We start from the raw sequence: 16,992 nt of genomic DNA on the forward strand, positions 1-16,992 counted from the left end.
TGCACTAACACTAGGAGTATCACCATTTATATTTTCATCTTGTTCTCCTCCATTTAGTCCATAAATATTTATTTTTATTAAATGAAGCCGTCTTCCAGTTGCTTTGCGAATAACATAGGATGTTGATGTAGAAGTCGGGGGTGAAACAGGCTTCAATAGTGATAAACTGCATTTTTTCTTTTTTTTCATCTCCTTACTAGATGCTTGAACTGGTTCTGCTGCTTGTTTTTGAGCTAAATCCTCGCAAAGTCTCTGAAATTCAGTTTCCGCGAACCCGTTTACATCTTGTGCGTAGTAAAAAGGATTTGTTAGATTTTCGTTGGGTAAGATAGGAGTCGACATAATTCTGAAACAAAAAGAAAAATAATTAATAAATAACGGTAAAAAAATACATGCTTTATTAAAAGTCAGCACATTGTTATAAAATAATTATAATAACTTACCAAGTAAAATACTCGATATTTATTATGATAAAATTATGAGCGCGGCTACTGTTTTCTTCGGGAGCTGTAGCAGGAATGAAGCTTTAATAAATAATAATTAATCTAATACTGTCTTGCGATCTAAAACGATGTAATTTGAGCAAAACGAAAACATAATGCTTTAGTGACACAGCATCACATTCCAAGTTTTTCCCGAGAGCTGTAACAGGAATGAACATGCATCGATAGTAAAATCTTATATAATCTTGTATTCTCAAATGGGTAATTTGAGCAAAGTGAAAACAAATCTTTAGTGACACAGCAACGCATTCCGAGTTTACACGTGTATGGTGTCATTTCTTTAAATTGGTTATTAACATTATGTTACATTTTAGTTATAAAATTATATAGAATATAATGTGAAGACTTTATAACAGGATTTTATCTTTTTTAACAGAAAACACAATGAAGTTGATCAAACAACCAGTAACATTGGAAATTAACAATTTAAATATAGAAGCGTCATCAATCCAAAAAAGGCATAGTTTGCTATTGCCCGATACGATTCGCTGTATAATATGTGGACCGTCAAATTGTGGCAAAACAAACACAATGTTAAGCTTATTACTACATCAAAATGGTCTCAAGTTTCAAAATGTTTACCTATATTCTAAAACAACATTTCAACCAAAATATTGTTTTTTGAATAAAGTTTTAAGCATGGTTCCAGCTGTTAAGCTCTTTACCTTCAAAGATGATAAAGAGGTTATTCCTCCTACTGAAGCCTTGAAAAATTCTGTATTTATTTTTGATGATGTTACTTGCGAGAACCAAGTAAATATCCGAGATTATTTTTCAATGGGTAGACATAAGAACATCGACTGTTTTTATTTGACTCAAACATATTCTAAGATACCAAAACAATTAATTCGAGATAACGTAAATTTTTTAATAATTTTTAAACAAGATGATATAAATTTGAAACACATCTATAACGAACATGTCAATTCTGACATGACTTGGTCAGACTTCAAAAAATTATGTTCAGATATATGGAAAGATCCATACACATGTTTAATAATTAACAAAGATTGTGAATTAAATAACGGTAGATATAGAAAATCTTTCGACGTTTTTGTAAAATTTTGAATGAAATTATTTAAACAGATTGTAATTTAAAATTAGTTTCATTTTAATTTTTACTACATAGTTCAATGGTTGTGTAAAATAATTAAAAAAAGAAATGGAAACAAGTTTGAAAAAAGAGTTAATTAAATCAGTAAAGGCTATTAAAAGTAAAGTAAAAAGATTACGTGATGAAGATGAAGAGTTAGAACTGAGGCGGAAAAAAATATTTAAACCACTGTCTGATCCTTTGAAAGCAATTGTTACACTAAGTAAATATGCTACAAACAAATCTTATCATGAAACTAATTGTAACAACGCAAGTGTTGAAAATAATCAATCGCCTGAAGTTCCAAATATAAACTCAAAACAAGATGGTGATATTGAAATTACTCACAACGATAATAACTTTGAAGAAAATCCGAAAAAACAAGAGGAAATGTCTGAACCTTTGGAATTTCTAAATGATGAAGTCAACATTTCCGAAACACTGGCAGACAATGATCTGTTTGGCGAGCAAAGCAATGTATCTATACCATTTGGTATACGTCGCATTAACAAAAAATTGATGATAGGAAATACCCCCGTCAAATTTTCAACTGTAGATGATATGTCTTCAAACAAATTAACTTTTATTACTATTGATGATAAAAGTTATGAACTAACTGCTGGTTTAATAGAACTTTTATTAAGAAATAAACCAAACTTGAATAAAGTAACTGAAAGTGATAAAATCACATATAAAGATATCTTAATTAGTACTAGTGCTCATAAAAGGGATTACAATCCTGCTAATCAAATTAAAGGTGACAAAGGAAAAAAATATTCTCAAATCATCAAACCATTATTTTATGAAAAGGATATGTGTGAAACAAACAAATTAAAGTACGGTGGTAGGCTACCAGTTTTAAAGAAATACAAAACTGATACTGATCTCATCTATTGGGATGATCCAAATGAGTTAATTGAAAGATTAAGATTGATTATTGCGTCCAGAGACGCTGGCAACACTAATCATGATAATGAAATTCTTTCGATTATTGAAGAGTTAAAAGAAGCGGGTATAATAAAAGAATAAAAGAAAGCACATTTATGGAGCGTGTTCAGTATTGATAAGCAGGTTGAACATGAAAGTTGATAAGTTTGGACATCATGTTAATAAGATGCGAAGAATGAAAGGAGTGTTATTAGAATGCGCTTTGAAGTGTACAAACAATAATTTGGATGCTCAGCATAAAAGAGTAAAAAATCTTGCGCAGCCGGTAGATTCTAACGATTGTGTTACAAAAGAATACGTTGATGTTTTGGCAGAGAATCTTTCAAAAAAAATATCATCAATTAATCAGTTTATTACAGAAATAAATATTAAAGTAAGTAATTTGATCGAAATCACCGAGGCTAGTAAAGTAAAACATGAGCAAAAACAGCGTCGTAAATGAAATACATAAAAATGCAAGAGTAAACTTTCCTCGTCGACATGTTGTCATGAGAGATATAGACGATTTATGGCAAGCTGACTTGATTGATATGAAATCTCTTTCGAAACAAAATTCAGGTTATAAATATATTTTAGTTGTAATTGATACATTCTCAAAATATGCTTGGGCATTTCCACTAAAGTTTAAAAATAAAGATCAGGTCTCTAAAGCGTTTGAATCTATATTAAAGAAAGGACGTATTCCAAAAAACCTTCAAACAGATTTTGGAACTGAGTTTTACAACGAAAATTTTAAAAAGATAGTCAAAAAGTTTAACATCAATCATTATTCTACATATTCCACTAAAAAAGCTTCTATAGTTGAAAGACTTATAAGAACTTTAAAAAATAAAATGTATAAACAATTCAGTTTCCAAGGAAACTACACTTGGACTAAAGGTGTGCTAGAAGAAATAGTTGAAAATTATAACACCTCTAAACATAGAACGATCGGTTTATCTCCTAACGCAGTTAATGAAAATAATAAGAAACTTATACTTCAAAGATTTAATGTAGGAAAACAGTTAAAAATCCTTAAGAAGAGAAATTTAAAAGTTGGAGATTTTGTGCGGATTAGTAAGTATAAAGGTGTTTTTGAAAAAGGTTACACTCCTAATTGGTCCACCGAAATATTCCGTATTAAAAAAGTACAGAAAACGAATCCTGTTACTTACCTTATAGAAGATGCTAAACATCAGCCAATTTTGGGCTCATTTTATGCAGAAGAACTTCAAAAAACAGAAAATCCTAATGTCTATCTTATTGAAAAAGTTTTAAAAAGAAAAGGAAACAAGATATTTGTAAAGTGGTTAGGATTTCCATCGAGTGAAAATAGTTGGATAGATAGAACGAATATTTTATAACTAACTAGTTCCCAATTTATTTATTGTTATTTAAGTGATAGTATAGTTATTTTACATTCATTGTAATAAAAGTAATGAAAGAGAGCAGTATTCTCAATTGGTTTATAAATCATTTACCATTTGAACTTCATCTACCTGGATATAATTACTGTGGTGCTGGTACAAAATTGTATAAAAGGCTTGCACGGGGAGATCAAGGTGTAAATAAATTGGATGAATATTGTAAACAACACGATATTGCATACGACTTGTCAACTTCATTAAGTGATCGTCATAAGGCTGATAAAATATTGATGAAAAGGGCTAAGCAACGTGCTTTAGCATCTGATGCAACTTTGGGAGAAAAGATAGCAGCAAATTTAGTTAATAAAGCTATGATAGCTAAATTGTATACCGGGTCGGGACTGACTAGTAAAGCCAACAATTCTAAAACAGTGTCGCCAAAAAAATCCGCTTCAGGCACTGGTTTGAAAAAACACTTTAAACATGTTGTTGCTCATGCAAAAAAGCATGTGCAAAAAATGAAACCCAAATGTAAGAAAATGGCTATAGAATTAGCCATAGCAGCGGCTAAAGAATTGACTAAAGACTCGTCAATAAAACTTCCTCGAATTATACCAATTCCAAAAACTGGTGGAGTACTTCCTTTGATACCTATTTTTGCCGGATTATCTGCTGCGGGTAGCTTAGCTGGTGGTGCTGCAGGAATCGCTAAAGTTATAAATGATTTGAAAGACGCTAAAAAACGTTTTACAGAATTAAAGAGGCATCATGAAAAAATGGAAACCCTCCATATAGGCAAAGGTTTACATATCAAACCGCATAGAGGTAGTTTAGGAATTTACATTTCAAATGAAAAAAACTAAGAGAAAGGCTACCCAAACGAGCGCTCACCAATATCGACATCATCAACCATTCGCAAGACATTCCTTACTTTCGAGGGGTGTTTATGAGAGATGAGATGCCAAAACATCCTTTTCGAAAAGAATGTGGTATAGTTAATTTGGATAGCTCCAATAATCCTGGCTCTCATTGGGTAGCCTATGCAAAAGTAAATAATGAAATTCAATACTTTGACAGCTATGGAAATTTAAAACCACCTAAAGAGTTAATTCAATATTTAGGAACTGGTATGAGTTATAATTACAAAAATTTTCAAGGTAGTCATCCTTATAACTGCGGTCATCTATGTATAAAGTTTTTAAGAAGTTTTTGGAATACACAAAATAAAATGTATAAATAGTTCAGTAAAATCAGTAAATATTTAGTTTACGATCATGTCTGTAACAATCACTATTACCGGGCACAAATCTGTGTTGGAATCATTTTTTCAACCTCCTCTTATTCTCGATGGTGAATATGAATGCGGTTTATTATATTTTTCTGCTCTGAACTCAATACCAAACATAAATCATAGCAATAACATATTTGCATATGGTGATGAATGTAAATATTTAAAAATTCCATATGGTACTTATGATTTATATGACATAAGAGAATATCTTGCGAGTAAGTTAGACAACTGTGAAATTGAAATAAAACCAAATAATAATACTTTAACATGCTCGCTTTTTTGTTCCAAAACTGTACATTTTGACGTAGAAAACAGTTTAGGACGCTTACTTGGTTTCCCAAATGTAAAACTTGAAGCAAATAAATGGCATGAGTCTGTTAATCCAGTTAACATTCTTCCCTTGTCTGTCATCAGGATCGAATGTGATCTTATATTCGGATCATTTAATAATGGGTTTGCATCACATATTATTCATGAATTTATTCCTAACGTTCCTCCAGGATATCGATATATAGAAATTCCAAAAAATATTATTTATCTTCCTGTTAATAAGAGTAATATATCATCCGTAACTGTTAAAATCATTGACGAAAACGGTAACAATATTGATTTTAGAGAAGAAAATATCCAACTGAGACTTCATTTACGTAGAGCAAAATGATAGTGTTTAATAAAACACTTGGATATGAGGTGAAAAGAATCAATCATTTGCGTGCTACTAGAGCGCGTACACGTATTAAAGCAAATCGTAATATTGTAACAAAAAGAAACAAAGATTTTCTCCGATCACTCGGATTCAAAGTATGAATATTCTAAATATTAATAACACCCCAGTATTCGATAATTCTATCGAAAGTTATGAGATCCACACGTACAATCCATACAATAACAGCTTTAAAGAAAATGATGAAATTCGCATTCCAATACATCAGCAAGACATATACATATTACCATGTAATAGTTCAATTTATGTTGAAGGCTTTGCCACAGTGACTGGAAAAGATCAATCGGGGAAAGAAATAAAGAAACCTGTAAATTTTACTAATAACCCTGTTATGTTTCTATTTCAAGACATAAGGTATGAAATGAACGGTATTGAAATAGATCGCGTAAGAAACCCTGGAATAACCACAACATTAAAATCATACATATCGATGAATGAGGGGGATAGCAAAGTCGCAGCATTGTGGGGTTGGCAAATGGATGGTTTTAAAATGACAGAGGGATATTTTAATGCTGTTATACCATTGAATAAAATAATGGGATTTGCCGAGGATTATAATAAAATTATTATAAACTGTAAACATGAACTTATTCTGAATAGAAGTAATAGTAATTTAAATAGTGTAACAATTCACAAGGATGATAATATAGATATAGAAGTACGAACAATTCAGTGGCGTGTGCCGCATATAAAAGTTTCGGATCGTGAAAGACTCTCACTACTTAAGTATTTAGAAAAAGACAAACCTATTCAAATAGCATTCAGAAATTGGGATTTATATGAATATCCTTTACTTCCTAAAACTACAAAACATTCGTGGTCAATTAAAACTACTTCTCAACTTGAAAAGCCTCGATATGTTATTTTTGGTCTACAAACTAATAGGAAAAACAGTAAGACTAATGATAGTTCTATATTTGATCATTGCAAATTAACGAATGTAACACTGTTTTTAAATTCACAGTATTACCCATACGATTCACTTAATTTGAAATTTGATGAAAATAAATACAGTATATTATACGAAATGTACACTCAATTTCGTCAGTCTTATTATAATCTTCCTGTTGACCCGTTGTTTGATCTGATCACATTTAAAGAAAAGGCACCACTGTTTGTAATTGACTGTTCAAGACAAAACGAGAATTTAAAGACAGGACCTGTAGACGTACGTTTGGAAATTGAAAGTTCGCAAGATATCCCGGATAAAACATCAGCATATTGTCTTATAATAAACGATCGCCTCTTTGAATATAAACCCTTAAGTAATATTGTTCGCAAGTTGTCATGAGTGTCATCATTGATGTACAAGGATTCAAGACGGATTCCAATGAGTTTATAGTAAAAGAAATAGCTATATTGTGTAATAACCATATCCAGACTTATTTAATCAGGCCACCATACCCATTTTATAATTTAACGAAAACGGAAAGAAAACAAGTTTGTTGGATAGAAAAAAACAGAGGAATACATTGGAAAGAAGGTTTTATTTCATACTTAAACTACAAAGATTATGTAAACATGAATAATTATTTAAATAATAAACGTGTTTATGCTAAAGGTGTAGAAAAAGTGCAGTGGATATCGAAAATGTTTGGTTGCGATAGTGTTTATAATTTGGAAGATAAATCTTGCCCTAGCTTATTAAGTTTGTATGAACAATACGAAACGAATAGTGATGTGTTTAGTTGTTTATACCATCCTTCAATATGTGCATTAAAAAACGTGCTTGTTTTAAGAAAATGGTGTCTCGATAATAAAATTTTCTAAAAAAATATATATCTAGTAGTTTTTATTTACTTTCCTTTTGTTAAGGGTTGATTAGTAATATAAGTATGACTAGCAAAGTATAGTCAATATTTTTATTAGTTGTTGATTAATACGACTTTAGTTTATTCATGTACATGGTCTAAGAAAGTCATTCCTTTTCAAAAACTCAAAGTAATCATCATAATTATAAACAAATAAAAATGATATTAAAAGTTAATGATTTAGTTGACGTTGTTATTGTAAAATGGAATTTGTGGGGGCTGCATCATGTACATATATTAAACTATAAGGAATACGATGGTATTCTGATATCAACGATCTCAAAGAAATCCAACATTTATTATCAAGGTCTTAAAGTTTCCGCACGCGTATTAAGAATAAATAATAAGTATGTTGACTTGATACCATCAGCTGATTAATGTGTAACTAAAACCGTCTGATTTTCATAAATAACCTTATAAACCTGAGTCATTAGGATTTATCTGAAATTGACACATTAAAAGTAATTTGTTGAACGATTTAAAATAAACGATTACTTATATAAATCCAAATAATTCTAAAATGAGATGTCAATAGCGATGTAGGCTATCCAAGAATAATATCACCATTGAATCATCTTCGAGGAGTTTGTGACAACCTGATCATTCTCTTGTTACTGATTATATTTAACATCGATCGTGAAATTGGAAGTTGTAGCTCACGTCTATACGATGCGCGGCGCGGTGCAGCTACACCGCTAGACGCGCCGCGCTTTATCTAGAGACGTGAGCTACAACTCCCAATTTTACCCTACTTGAGACAATACTTTCTTGAGTTGAACTTTGACTCTCGTTAAATATCTACTTCTTTGCAGGTGTCATCGCAGAAAGCGGTTCTCATGAAGAGTTAGTCCGCAAACGAGGCTTATATTGGGAGTTACTACAGCAGCAAGGTCCCACTGAGGTCAACTCGTGACAATGACAACCATTCGATCTTGATATTCGCCATTTTGTGGTCGCCATTTTATGTGATCTCTTAATGAGATATGAGGAATTGTCATAGTGCCTTTTGATCTGGTATCAAATACTTTATACTCTTATGATGTTATATATGCCTACTTTTGTATTAGTAAATTTAATTAGTTGATGTATGAAAGTGACCTTTGTATTGTTTTTTACTTAGCAAGTTATATTGATTTGTAACATGGAGCTAGGAATCAGCTTAGCCTATGTTTGTACTGATTAAATTGCATTGTTGCATTTATTAACGACTATTTGATTGATAATAATGAGCTTTAGAACCTGGAGTGGAAAACTACTAATATAATAATATGCAAATAATTATCATCTAGGAAAATGGTCCCCTTTATATCAGCGTGGGTTACAGTAAATCTCAAGTCGGTACAAATAAATATAGTAGGTATAGCGTAAATTTTACACAATGTAACTCATAAAAATTATGTAATAAACATCACAACTCTTATTAGGAATTAAGATAAATAAGCTATTGACTGTGATTTGAAATTTATTTATAAGTAACTTTAAAAGTGTCTTAACATTAGCGACTCATTCTACTTATTTAAAAATGTAAAAATCAATCATGATTTTGTGATAATTTTATTTTAAGTAAAAAATTATAAATCGTAAGAACAAGAGTTTTGTATTTTATTTACAACCTCTACCTGTAAGTTATTAATTGCCTCGATTTTTCGCAATGGAGCTATCACGGAGTATTGCAAATGTTAGCTACACAATATCTTCTTTGCAAAATCCTGCAATCAATTTAGATGAGCGTTACAAATACTCAGAATTCAAGGTTGTGTTAAACAATGAAACTCATTTTCGGAAGAAATAACTTTATTACCAAAAAGTCAACAACCTATAACTAATTTTACAATAATGGACCCAACGAACTAGAAGGAATATTTCGTTGTTATCAATTACGTAACTAGTTTTAAAACTTGGAAAATGAGCACTTTTTATATCTAGAATAAAATTTATTGGTAAATATTCGATTAAAACTTACAACCATTTGAATTATTTCTACGGAGCGAGGAATTTCTTGGAGTATGCGCGCTCAATTAACTGGTGTCTCTACAACAGTTTCATCTCCCGCAAGTTAATTGCTTTCCGACGCAACTGTTGTGAAGACAGAAGTTGTTTGCGCGCCCTAATAATATGTTGCTTGGCAACAACTAGTATCACACGGTTATCTATTAGAAAATCTGTTTACCTACTCTGCGTGCTTCAATAATAAGCAATTTATTTATCTCTCTTAGTTGTTTATAATTTATTGGTCTCATGCTTGCACTGAGGTCACAGTGTAAAAAGATTATATTGGAAAGACTAAAGGATGCCGTCTCACTAGCATACCTACAGTTCCCGGTCAAATATTTTCTAGAGTTAGAGGCCAGTCATAGGGTCATCCTAAATTGTTTGCCAATTCGTTAAGTCATCCACTGATTTGCTTTTCAATAATCTAGACAATAGCTTCAGAGATAGCCAGACAAAGTGAACTGAAGACTTACACCTAGTGAGACTGCGCCTTAATTTGTGATCTACCTATCTAAGTTTAAACTATGTAGTTACATCTTAAATGTAAAGGCTATCTTTTCTAAGGCATCTTTTTATCAATGTTTAATTTTTTTAATGTGGCAAATTGGTGAAGCTAAAAAAAATCCTGAACATTTCAAAGTTTATCATTTATAACCACTATTCGTCCGATGGTCGTATTAGGATCTTCAAAGCAACTTCAAAGGCGAAATCTTGTACTTTACAAATGTCCGCGAATATGAAATCATTCAATTTTACTTTATTTTCATAATTTGACTTAACTTTGCATAATTCCGCAAATACTAAATTGTTCTTTATGCTACTCAACTATACAAAAATGTTATTTCTTATCTATAACAATTGTTTTTTCACTACCATCATTACAATAGTTAGCTACATACGTTACTCGAACTACACGACCGCGGTTCCATAATCTAGTCTTTTTCAAAACGACTGAAAAAGGAGTGTTATGTTAAGGGTTCATGTGTTCTTAAATGTGAACGTCTTTATTTTACCATAACTTCTAAATGCCTGAACAGGTTTGGATGTAAGGGGTGTCGTTAGCATCCTTTCATCATTCCGAGTGACACTGGCCATTAATTTTTTGAAAAACAAATAATATTGCAACTGTATGGTGCCATTTTCAAATGTAAAAATTTTGGCTTCTTAGTTCGTTTTTTGGCGGGGCAGTTATGTCTTAATTTTTTTTGTTACAACTTTTTTAATGCCTGGACTGAATTATTGTAAAACCAGAACTGTTATCCCTTAGTTTGAATCTTAAGTAAAATCTAATGCTGCTCTCATTAGTATACAGTTACAGTTATCCTATCTAGGCAACTCATCGCCCTCATAATCCTCATCATCGTTACCGTGACGGTCGGTGGTGATTGCTGCTAGAAGTAGTGCTTGCGCAGGCGCTATAAATACTGCGGGGAGACGAGCGAGGCCGGACGCGGAGCATAGTGTTGCCGAAATCCATTCTAGGAAGATAGAACGAGCACTATTACTACAGTAAAACCACCGTCAATCAAAAAACCAGAAAATTCTAAAAAAAAGGTCGAACATGCAATATAAGTACGCAAAAACTTCCTTCTTTTAAAAATTCTAATACATTCAGATATTTTATATTAGACCTTAATAAATCTTTAGCAGAAGCTTTCTGAGATTTGAATCCTTTGATGAAATTTGTACGTCAAAGTTAATCAAACTAACACTAAGTTTTTTTATACTGAAACCTAGTTATGTTTTTGAAACTGTTCCCATTTTTATGTTTTTAGTCAAACACTTGAAAGGAAGAAATATGCCAGACAGACCCATTTTTCGCATTTTATCTATATTCAGTCTAAATTACACAAAAAATGTATGTAATTATTAACTTTTAGTTAAATTTAGGGTCACGCAAGGAAGTATTTTGTCACCGAAACTTTTTCTAGTTTCTATAAATGAACAATGTAAATTTGTGTATCGAACCAATATCAATCAAGGTCTTTGAATTAATATTTCATAGTTATACATGTCACAAAACATAGACGAAAGACATAATAAATTTAATTTGCCAGAATTTGGTACAATTTGATTCAAAAAAATTGGAGTGAAAACTATTTTGCCCTGACATATTCAAGTAAATACATTAAGTGTGCAAATGGAGTTCATCACAGCACAATACAACATGAAGGTTAAAGATTCACAGTTAATAATAAACTCATATGTCAATGAACTTAGTAATCTTGATAGAATGAGCATGAGAAAGAGTAGGTATGTAGTAAATTGACTTTCTCACCAATATGAATGGACTTGGGGGTAGAAACTAACAATAAGGCTTGAGCTTCGTTCAACGTCAACATTCCACATTTGACGTAGAGATAACTTGAGGTAGCTACTGTTGTCAACCAGCTTATTACTGCAAACGAACATGACAAAATATTCAATCCAATTATGTAGGTACAATTATTTATAGGCGAAACTTTTATTTTTTGGAAAGATTCACAGTTTAAAGTACGTTATATTTAAGATATTACTTAGACAAAGGCAACAAGCACTTTATTAATTGGCATTAGTAAAGCTATTTAAAAACTATTACTAATTGATATTAAAATATTATTATATTGAAATGAAAATATACTAAAAAAAATTGGCAATAGCCTAAGACTTCGGTCCGGGGTTCAATACCAGGGATGCATTTCTATCATTTCAGAGTTGTGTGTATTTTAAGCAATCAAATATCATATTTTGCTTTAACGGTGAAAAAAACATCGTGAAATTTCTTGCATGCTCGCGAATTTTCCACAATGTTCTCAAATATGTGTGATGCCTGCCAATCCAGACTCGGCCAGAATAGTGGGCTATGGTCTAAAACCTTTACATTCTGAGAGGAGACCCGTGCTGATGATTAAAAACCAAAAAGAATATTGGAGCAATTCAGCAACCCTGTGGTACACCCTAAACTTACCTAAGAACAGTGTTGCCATCACATCAGTAATGTACAGACTGCCTTCTGCTTCTCGCAGCAACTGGCAACATTCCGTGTACAATATCACGAGAGCCGATAGTTTGCTGCTTCGAGGGTCTAAAATAATGGGAACAAAGATTTAAGACTGGGCTATCATCAATTTATTGAATAATTTACTATTTTGTTCCTGAATATAAAACAGTTCTTACGGGATTTTAATAAACCATAATCCACCACGAAGTAGTGGGCATCGTCTAGTCTCTTCCACTGCTGCTCCACAAGTGGAAAGGGGGTGATGAGGAAGGTGGACCCTGTTGGTCCTCATCTACCCCCTTTCCACCATCTTCTTCAGGTCATCAGTTTAGCGGCATCTTACACTGCGCTTACCGGTACGTGGTCTCCGGTCCAGAACACTTACCTAATAGATACATTTTAATCTCAATTATTTCTAGCTGTCACTTACCAATTCCAGTTTTTTGTGCCAATGTGCCAAGCGTGAACGGTACGAAAGCGGTCACAGCCGTTATCAGCACACGTTTCAGCAAAGGCACTGGGATACGGCCACACTGAAAAAAAAACAAATTATTTTGCATGCCAGAAATGCTTCCAATAAAAAAACATTCATCCGCAATTATGCCAAAATAAAAGGATTTGTCTGTTTGTAGCACATGAAAAAATTTCAGTTCCTACTGATCTCGGTCTGGGGCACGCAGCTCTAACCTCTCCAAGTAATAGCAATTAAATATTGATTTAGATATTGAATAATGAATTAGATATTGAATAATGAAGAAGGAAAACATTGTAAGGAAACTTGCAGTGCAGGTCCTGCATAAGTAGGTACCAGACAGTTCTCGATGTTCTTAAAGGTGTGTGAAGTCTGTCAATCTGCACTTGGCCAGAGGGGTGCTTCTATAAGCTAGACACTTCCGTTCCGCGAGAGAATGCTCAGTAGAGGGCTACCGATTGGTTGAAATGTTAATGAATGTACTGCTTGTCAAATGAGTTGAGCTTGTGAAGCTATCATGCTTGAGAGATACGCACCAGTACAAGATGAGCTAGAGGTGACAGCACAAAGGATGAGGCGTAGTTAAACGCGGCCAAGGCGGGCGTCACACCGTCGTTGCTCAGCGACAGAGGCAGCCACGCGCACGGCCGCGCCACGGACGCTAGCATTGCGCTGAAATACACCAATGGTTATCATAAAAATGCAAACAGTAGCTCGTATTGCGTATAAATGCAACTATCATTAATCGCAATCGTTTTGACTGGCTGAATTTATGGTATTCTTGTTGCAATTATACATTGTAGCCAATATTAAGCGAGCGTCAATCAATCAGAATGGTTGCTGTGGTTGCAATCGTGATATTGTAGCTGTAATTCTCAATCGAGCAGAAGGCCAAACTATGTGGTCGTGTGACAATTGACTGCGGGAGCCGGAGCGCCACGACAGAATTGTTTGCACAACTTCGATGTATGACTTTGATCGCTGTCTGACGAACACAACACCACACTCACGGCGCAATTCAGTTTGTTTGCACTTTTAAAAGAAAAAGAACATGAAAGACTTCTTGGTAACTACTTAGTAGGTACCTAAAGTAGGGCTAATTTAATACATCATTCATCTTCACAAACAGAACCATACTTCGCTGTATGTTTGTCTTTGTGCTTGCAACGCTGCGGTACCCAACTGTCGTTTCACGCGCTGCTTCGTAAACGGAGAAAAGACACAACGCCTCGCGTCTCTTTGAATGAACTCTGCAATGTGTAACTTCACGCAATAAGTCTACATACTAAGTACGTTCACGCCACACAAGCGGTGTGCCATGTCTCATACATTTCCAGACATTACAACGCTGTGGTACGCGCACATGCTTACATCTACGCTTACGCAGCTGGTGTGTTTCAGCTTTTATCGTGTGACCTGCACGTTCAGCATCGCACGATAAACTCCAATCTATTGTGATCGCGGTCAATCTAGTGTGAAAAGCTCACCCCTCAATAACGCGTCGGTCCAGCGCGACCGCGAGCGCGTTTACGCTGACGGCACACATCGCGAAGGCGACGACCTGCGCGTGCAGCGTCGTCAGCGCATACAGGCGCGTGCGGCCGGCGTGCGCGCGCGTGCGCCCCGCCGCGAAGTAGATGTACGACAGCGGGAGGTAGCTCACATACTCTGTGTGCAACAGGCCTGCAATATACCTACAACTTTAATTTTAGGATTCCATGGTAAGACAAAACCAAACCATCACAGCTTTTTTTAAGAGCTGTGTATAATTCATTATTATTAAATGATGCCCATGACTTTTGTATATGTATATGTATGTATGTAGGTTTTAAGAACCTTGTAGAAACTCCTTGGTTTTCCAGGATTAAAAGGACTGCCATGAACAAGTTGGGATGTGAGTTTGGAGTGAAATCTCATAAGTGCGATGCTGGAGGAGAAAAGGAAGTGTATGATAAACCAGAAATATATGGAATCCATAATTGAAAGAAAGGAGGATGAAAGAGAAGGAAGATAAGCCAGAGCGCGTCAGGCCAACAAGGCGAGAACATTTTTATTTGGAGAACATTATTATTTATTAACATATTGTTTGGAGAAAAAAGGAAGTTTTAGTCGGTAGGAGTTTGGCACTATCCAATTCTGATGTTCATGAGGATTTTCCCCTCCCACATGGAAAAAAAGGGATAAAAAGTAGCCAATATCTGTACAGCTAAAGTATGCAATCTGTACCAATTAGATGATGCCCACAACTTTATCCATGTGGATTTAGGTTTTTAAAAATCCTGTGGGAACTCTTTGATTTTCCAGGACATAAAGCAACCTATGTTAGTCCCCGGGATGCAAATTATCTCTGCACCTAATTTCATCAAGATCAATTTAACGGATGGGCAGTGACAAGCTAGCAAACGGACAGACACACTTTCCCATTTATGATAATAGTATGGATTGTAACATGCCTACAATGAGTGTTGAAAACTGCTTTTTAATGGTCTACTAAAATTGATCAGTGCAAAACTTGTTCCTAGTGTTGCCATATGACTTGTCAGCTTTTAAATGTAATGAAATATATTCACAATAGATACTTAGATGACTTATTATAAAAAAGTAAATAGCTTCATTTCTCATATTTATTAAACACCTAACAAGATTTTTAATACTTGAAATTTAAAAGCAAAGCAGATTTGTAAGTTACTTAGTGTATTAAAACTATACAGATTAAAATCTAGGCACTATAAATTGAAGTGGTTGATATTTAAGTAATTATAAGTATATGAAATGATACAGTAAACTTTCATTGCTGTGTGATTTTATGAGACCCTAGTTAGCTTCATCAGTTAACATGAGTTTAGCTAACACATCATTTGGATCAACCCATCGCTGGCCTACTATTGAGCACAAGTCTCCTCTCAGAATGTGAAGGGTTCGGCCATAATCTGCTACACTGGTCCAGTTCGGATTGGCATGCTTCAGTCACCTAGTGGACCTTACGTAGAACTCTCAGGTATGCAGGTTTCCTTACTATATTTTCTTTCATTGTTATAGAAAGTTATATTTAATTGCTTACAATGCATATATAGCTCTGAAAAATTAGACATACATGCCCGGGATCGAATCCCAACCTCTCGAATAGGTGTCCAATGTTTTAACAACTAGGCTATCACCCCCAACACAATATGAGTTGAGCTAAATCTGTTACTTTAATAAAGACGGCAGAAGGGAAAACAACCTGATTTGATATCTTCATACAAATAGCAAATAATGTAACTCGACTGTCACATATGAAAAATTACACTAAGGAGTAGACCTTAATTTAAGAGGAAAAATAATTAGTAATTACATGGGCGAATGGGTGCAATGCGTTCTAGTAATAACTACGTGAGCATGCATGTAGTTGCCTCCGGGAGCTCCAAAATGAGGCGCCAACACAGCGAGCGCCATGGCCAGTAGGACACCCAGTACCATCCAACGTTTCCTCACTTCCTGCCAAACATCTACATCATAGCCGCTTTTAAAGCCATTATTATTCACACTACGATTCCTTTGGACGTATACAATTTGAGTCGTAGCACTAACACTCTCCATTTTTTACAGATTTTTTCAAAATCTTTAGATTTGATATTGGATAAAAAGTTTTGTATGGTTCAATATTTTTTAAAAACCAGGTAGCTCACTGTGCGATCACTGCGGACGGAATTTAAAGATTGATTTCAGGTACTAAATTCAGCAAGAAGAAATTAAATAAAATCAATGGTTTTCTTTAATTCAAGATTAAATTTTAAAATAGCGCGCATCTGCATTGCTACAAAATTTAAAATTGACAGTTGTTTTGACTTGA

The 16,992-nt window shown here is 33.8% G+C and overlaps 2 protein-coding genes across 3 annotated transcripts in view; one reads left to right on the forward strand and one right to left on the reverse strand.

Moving 5' to 3' along the window:
- The window catches only part of LOC123870764 (multidrug resistance protein homolog 49-like), a 53,814-nt gene extending 44,851 nt beyond the window's left edge, over positions 1-8,963 (forward strand). Inside the window, exon 26 of the mRNA XM_045914170.1 lies at positions 8,529-8,963. Coding sequence (XP_045770126.1) covers positions 8,529-8,629 — 101 coding nt within the window. The 3' untranslated portion in view covers positions 8,630-8,963. The remainder of the gene's footprint in view (positions 1-8,528) is intronic.
- Positions 8,964-9,630: 667 nt separating this feature from the next.
- On the reverse strand, positions 9,631-16,967 carry LOC123870765. 2 transcript variants are annotated; one of them, XM_045914172.1, is made up of 7 exons: positions 16,553-16,967; positions 14,648-14,843; positions 13,697-13,832; positions 13,119-13,221; positions 12,656-12,772; positions 11,987-12,106; positions 9,631-11,186 (listed from the first exon to the last, which is right to left on the reverse strand). In XM_045914172.1, exons 1-7 carry the CDS (start codon positions 16,737-16,739, stop codon positions 11,032-11,034), a joined length of 1,014 nt encoding a protein of 337 aa, XP_045770128.1. In that variant the 5' UTR covers positions 16,740-16,967; the 3' UTR covers positions 9,631-11,031. The 2 variants fall into 2 exon arrangements, with proteins under 2 accessions (XP_045770128.1, XP_045770129.1); XM_045914173.1 differs by lacking the exon at positions 11,987-12,106.
- Between the last annotated feature and the right edge of the window lie 25 nt (positions 16,968-16,992).

The sequence above is a fragment of the Maniola jurtina genome, chromosome 13 (assembly GCF_905333055.1).
Source record: "Maniola jurtina chromosome 13, ilManJurt1.1, whole genome shotgun sequence".
Taxonomy (NCBI): domain Eukaryota; kingdom Metazoa; phylum Arthropoda; class Insecta; order Lepidoptera; family Nymphalidae; genus Maniola; species Maniola jurtina.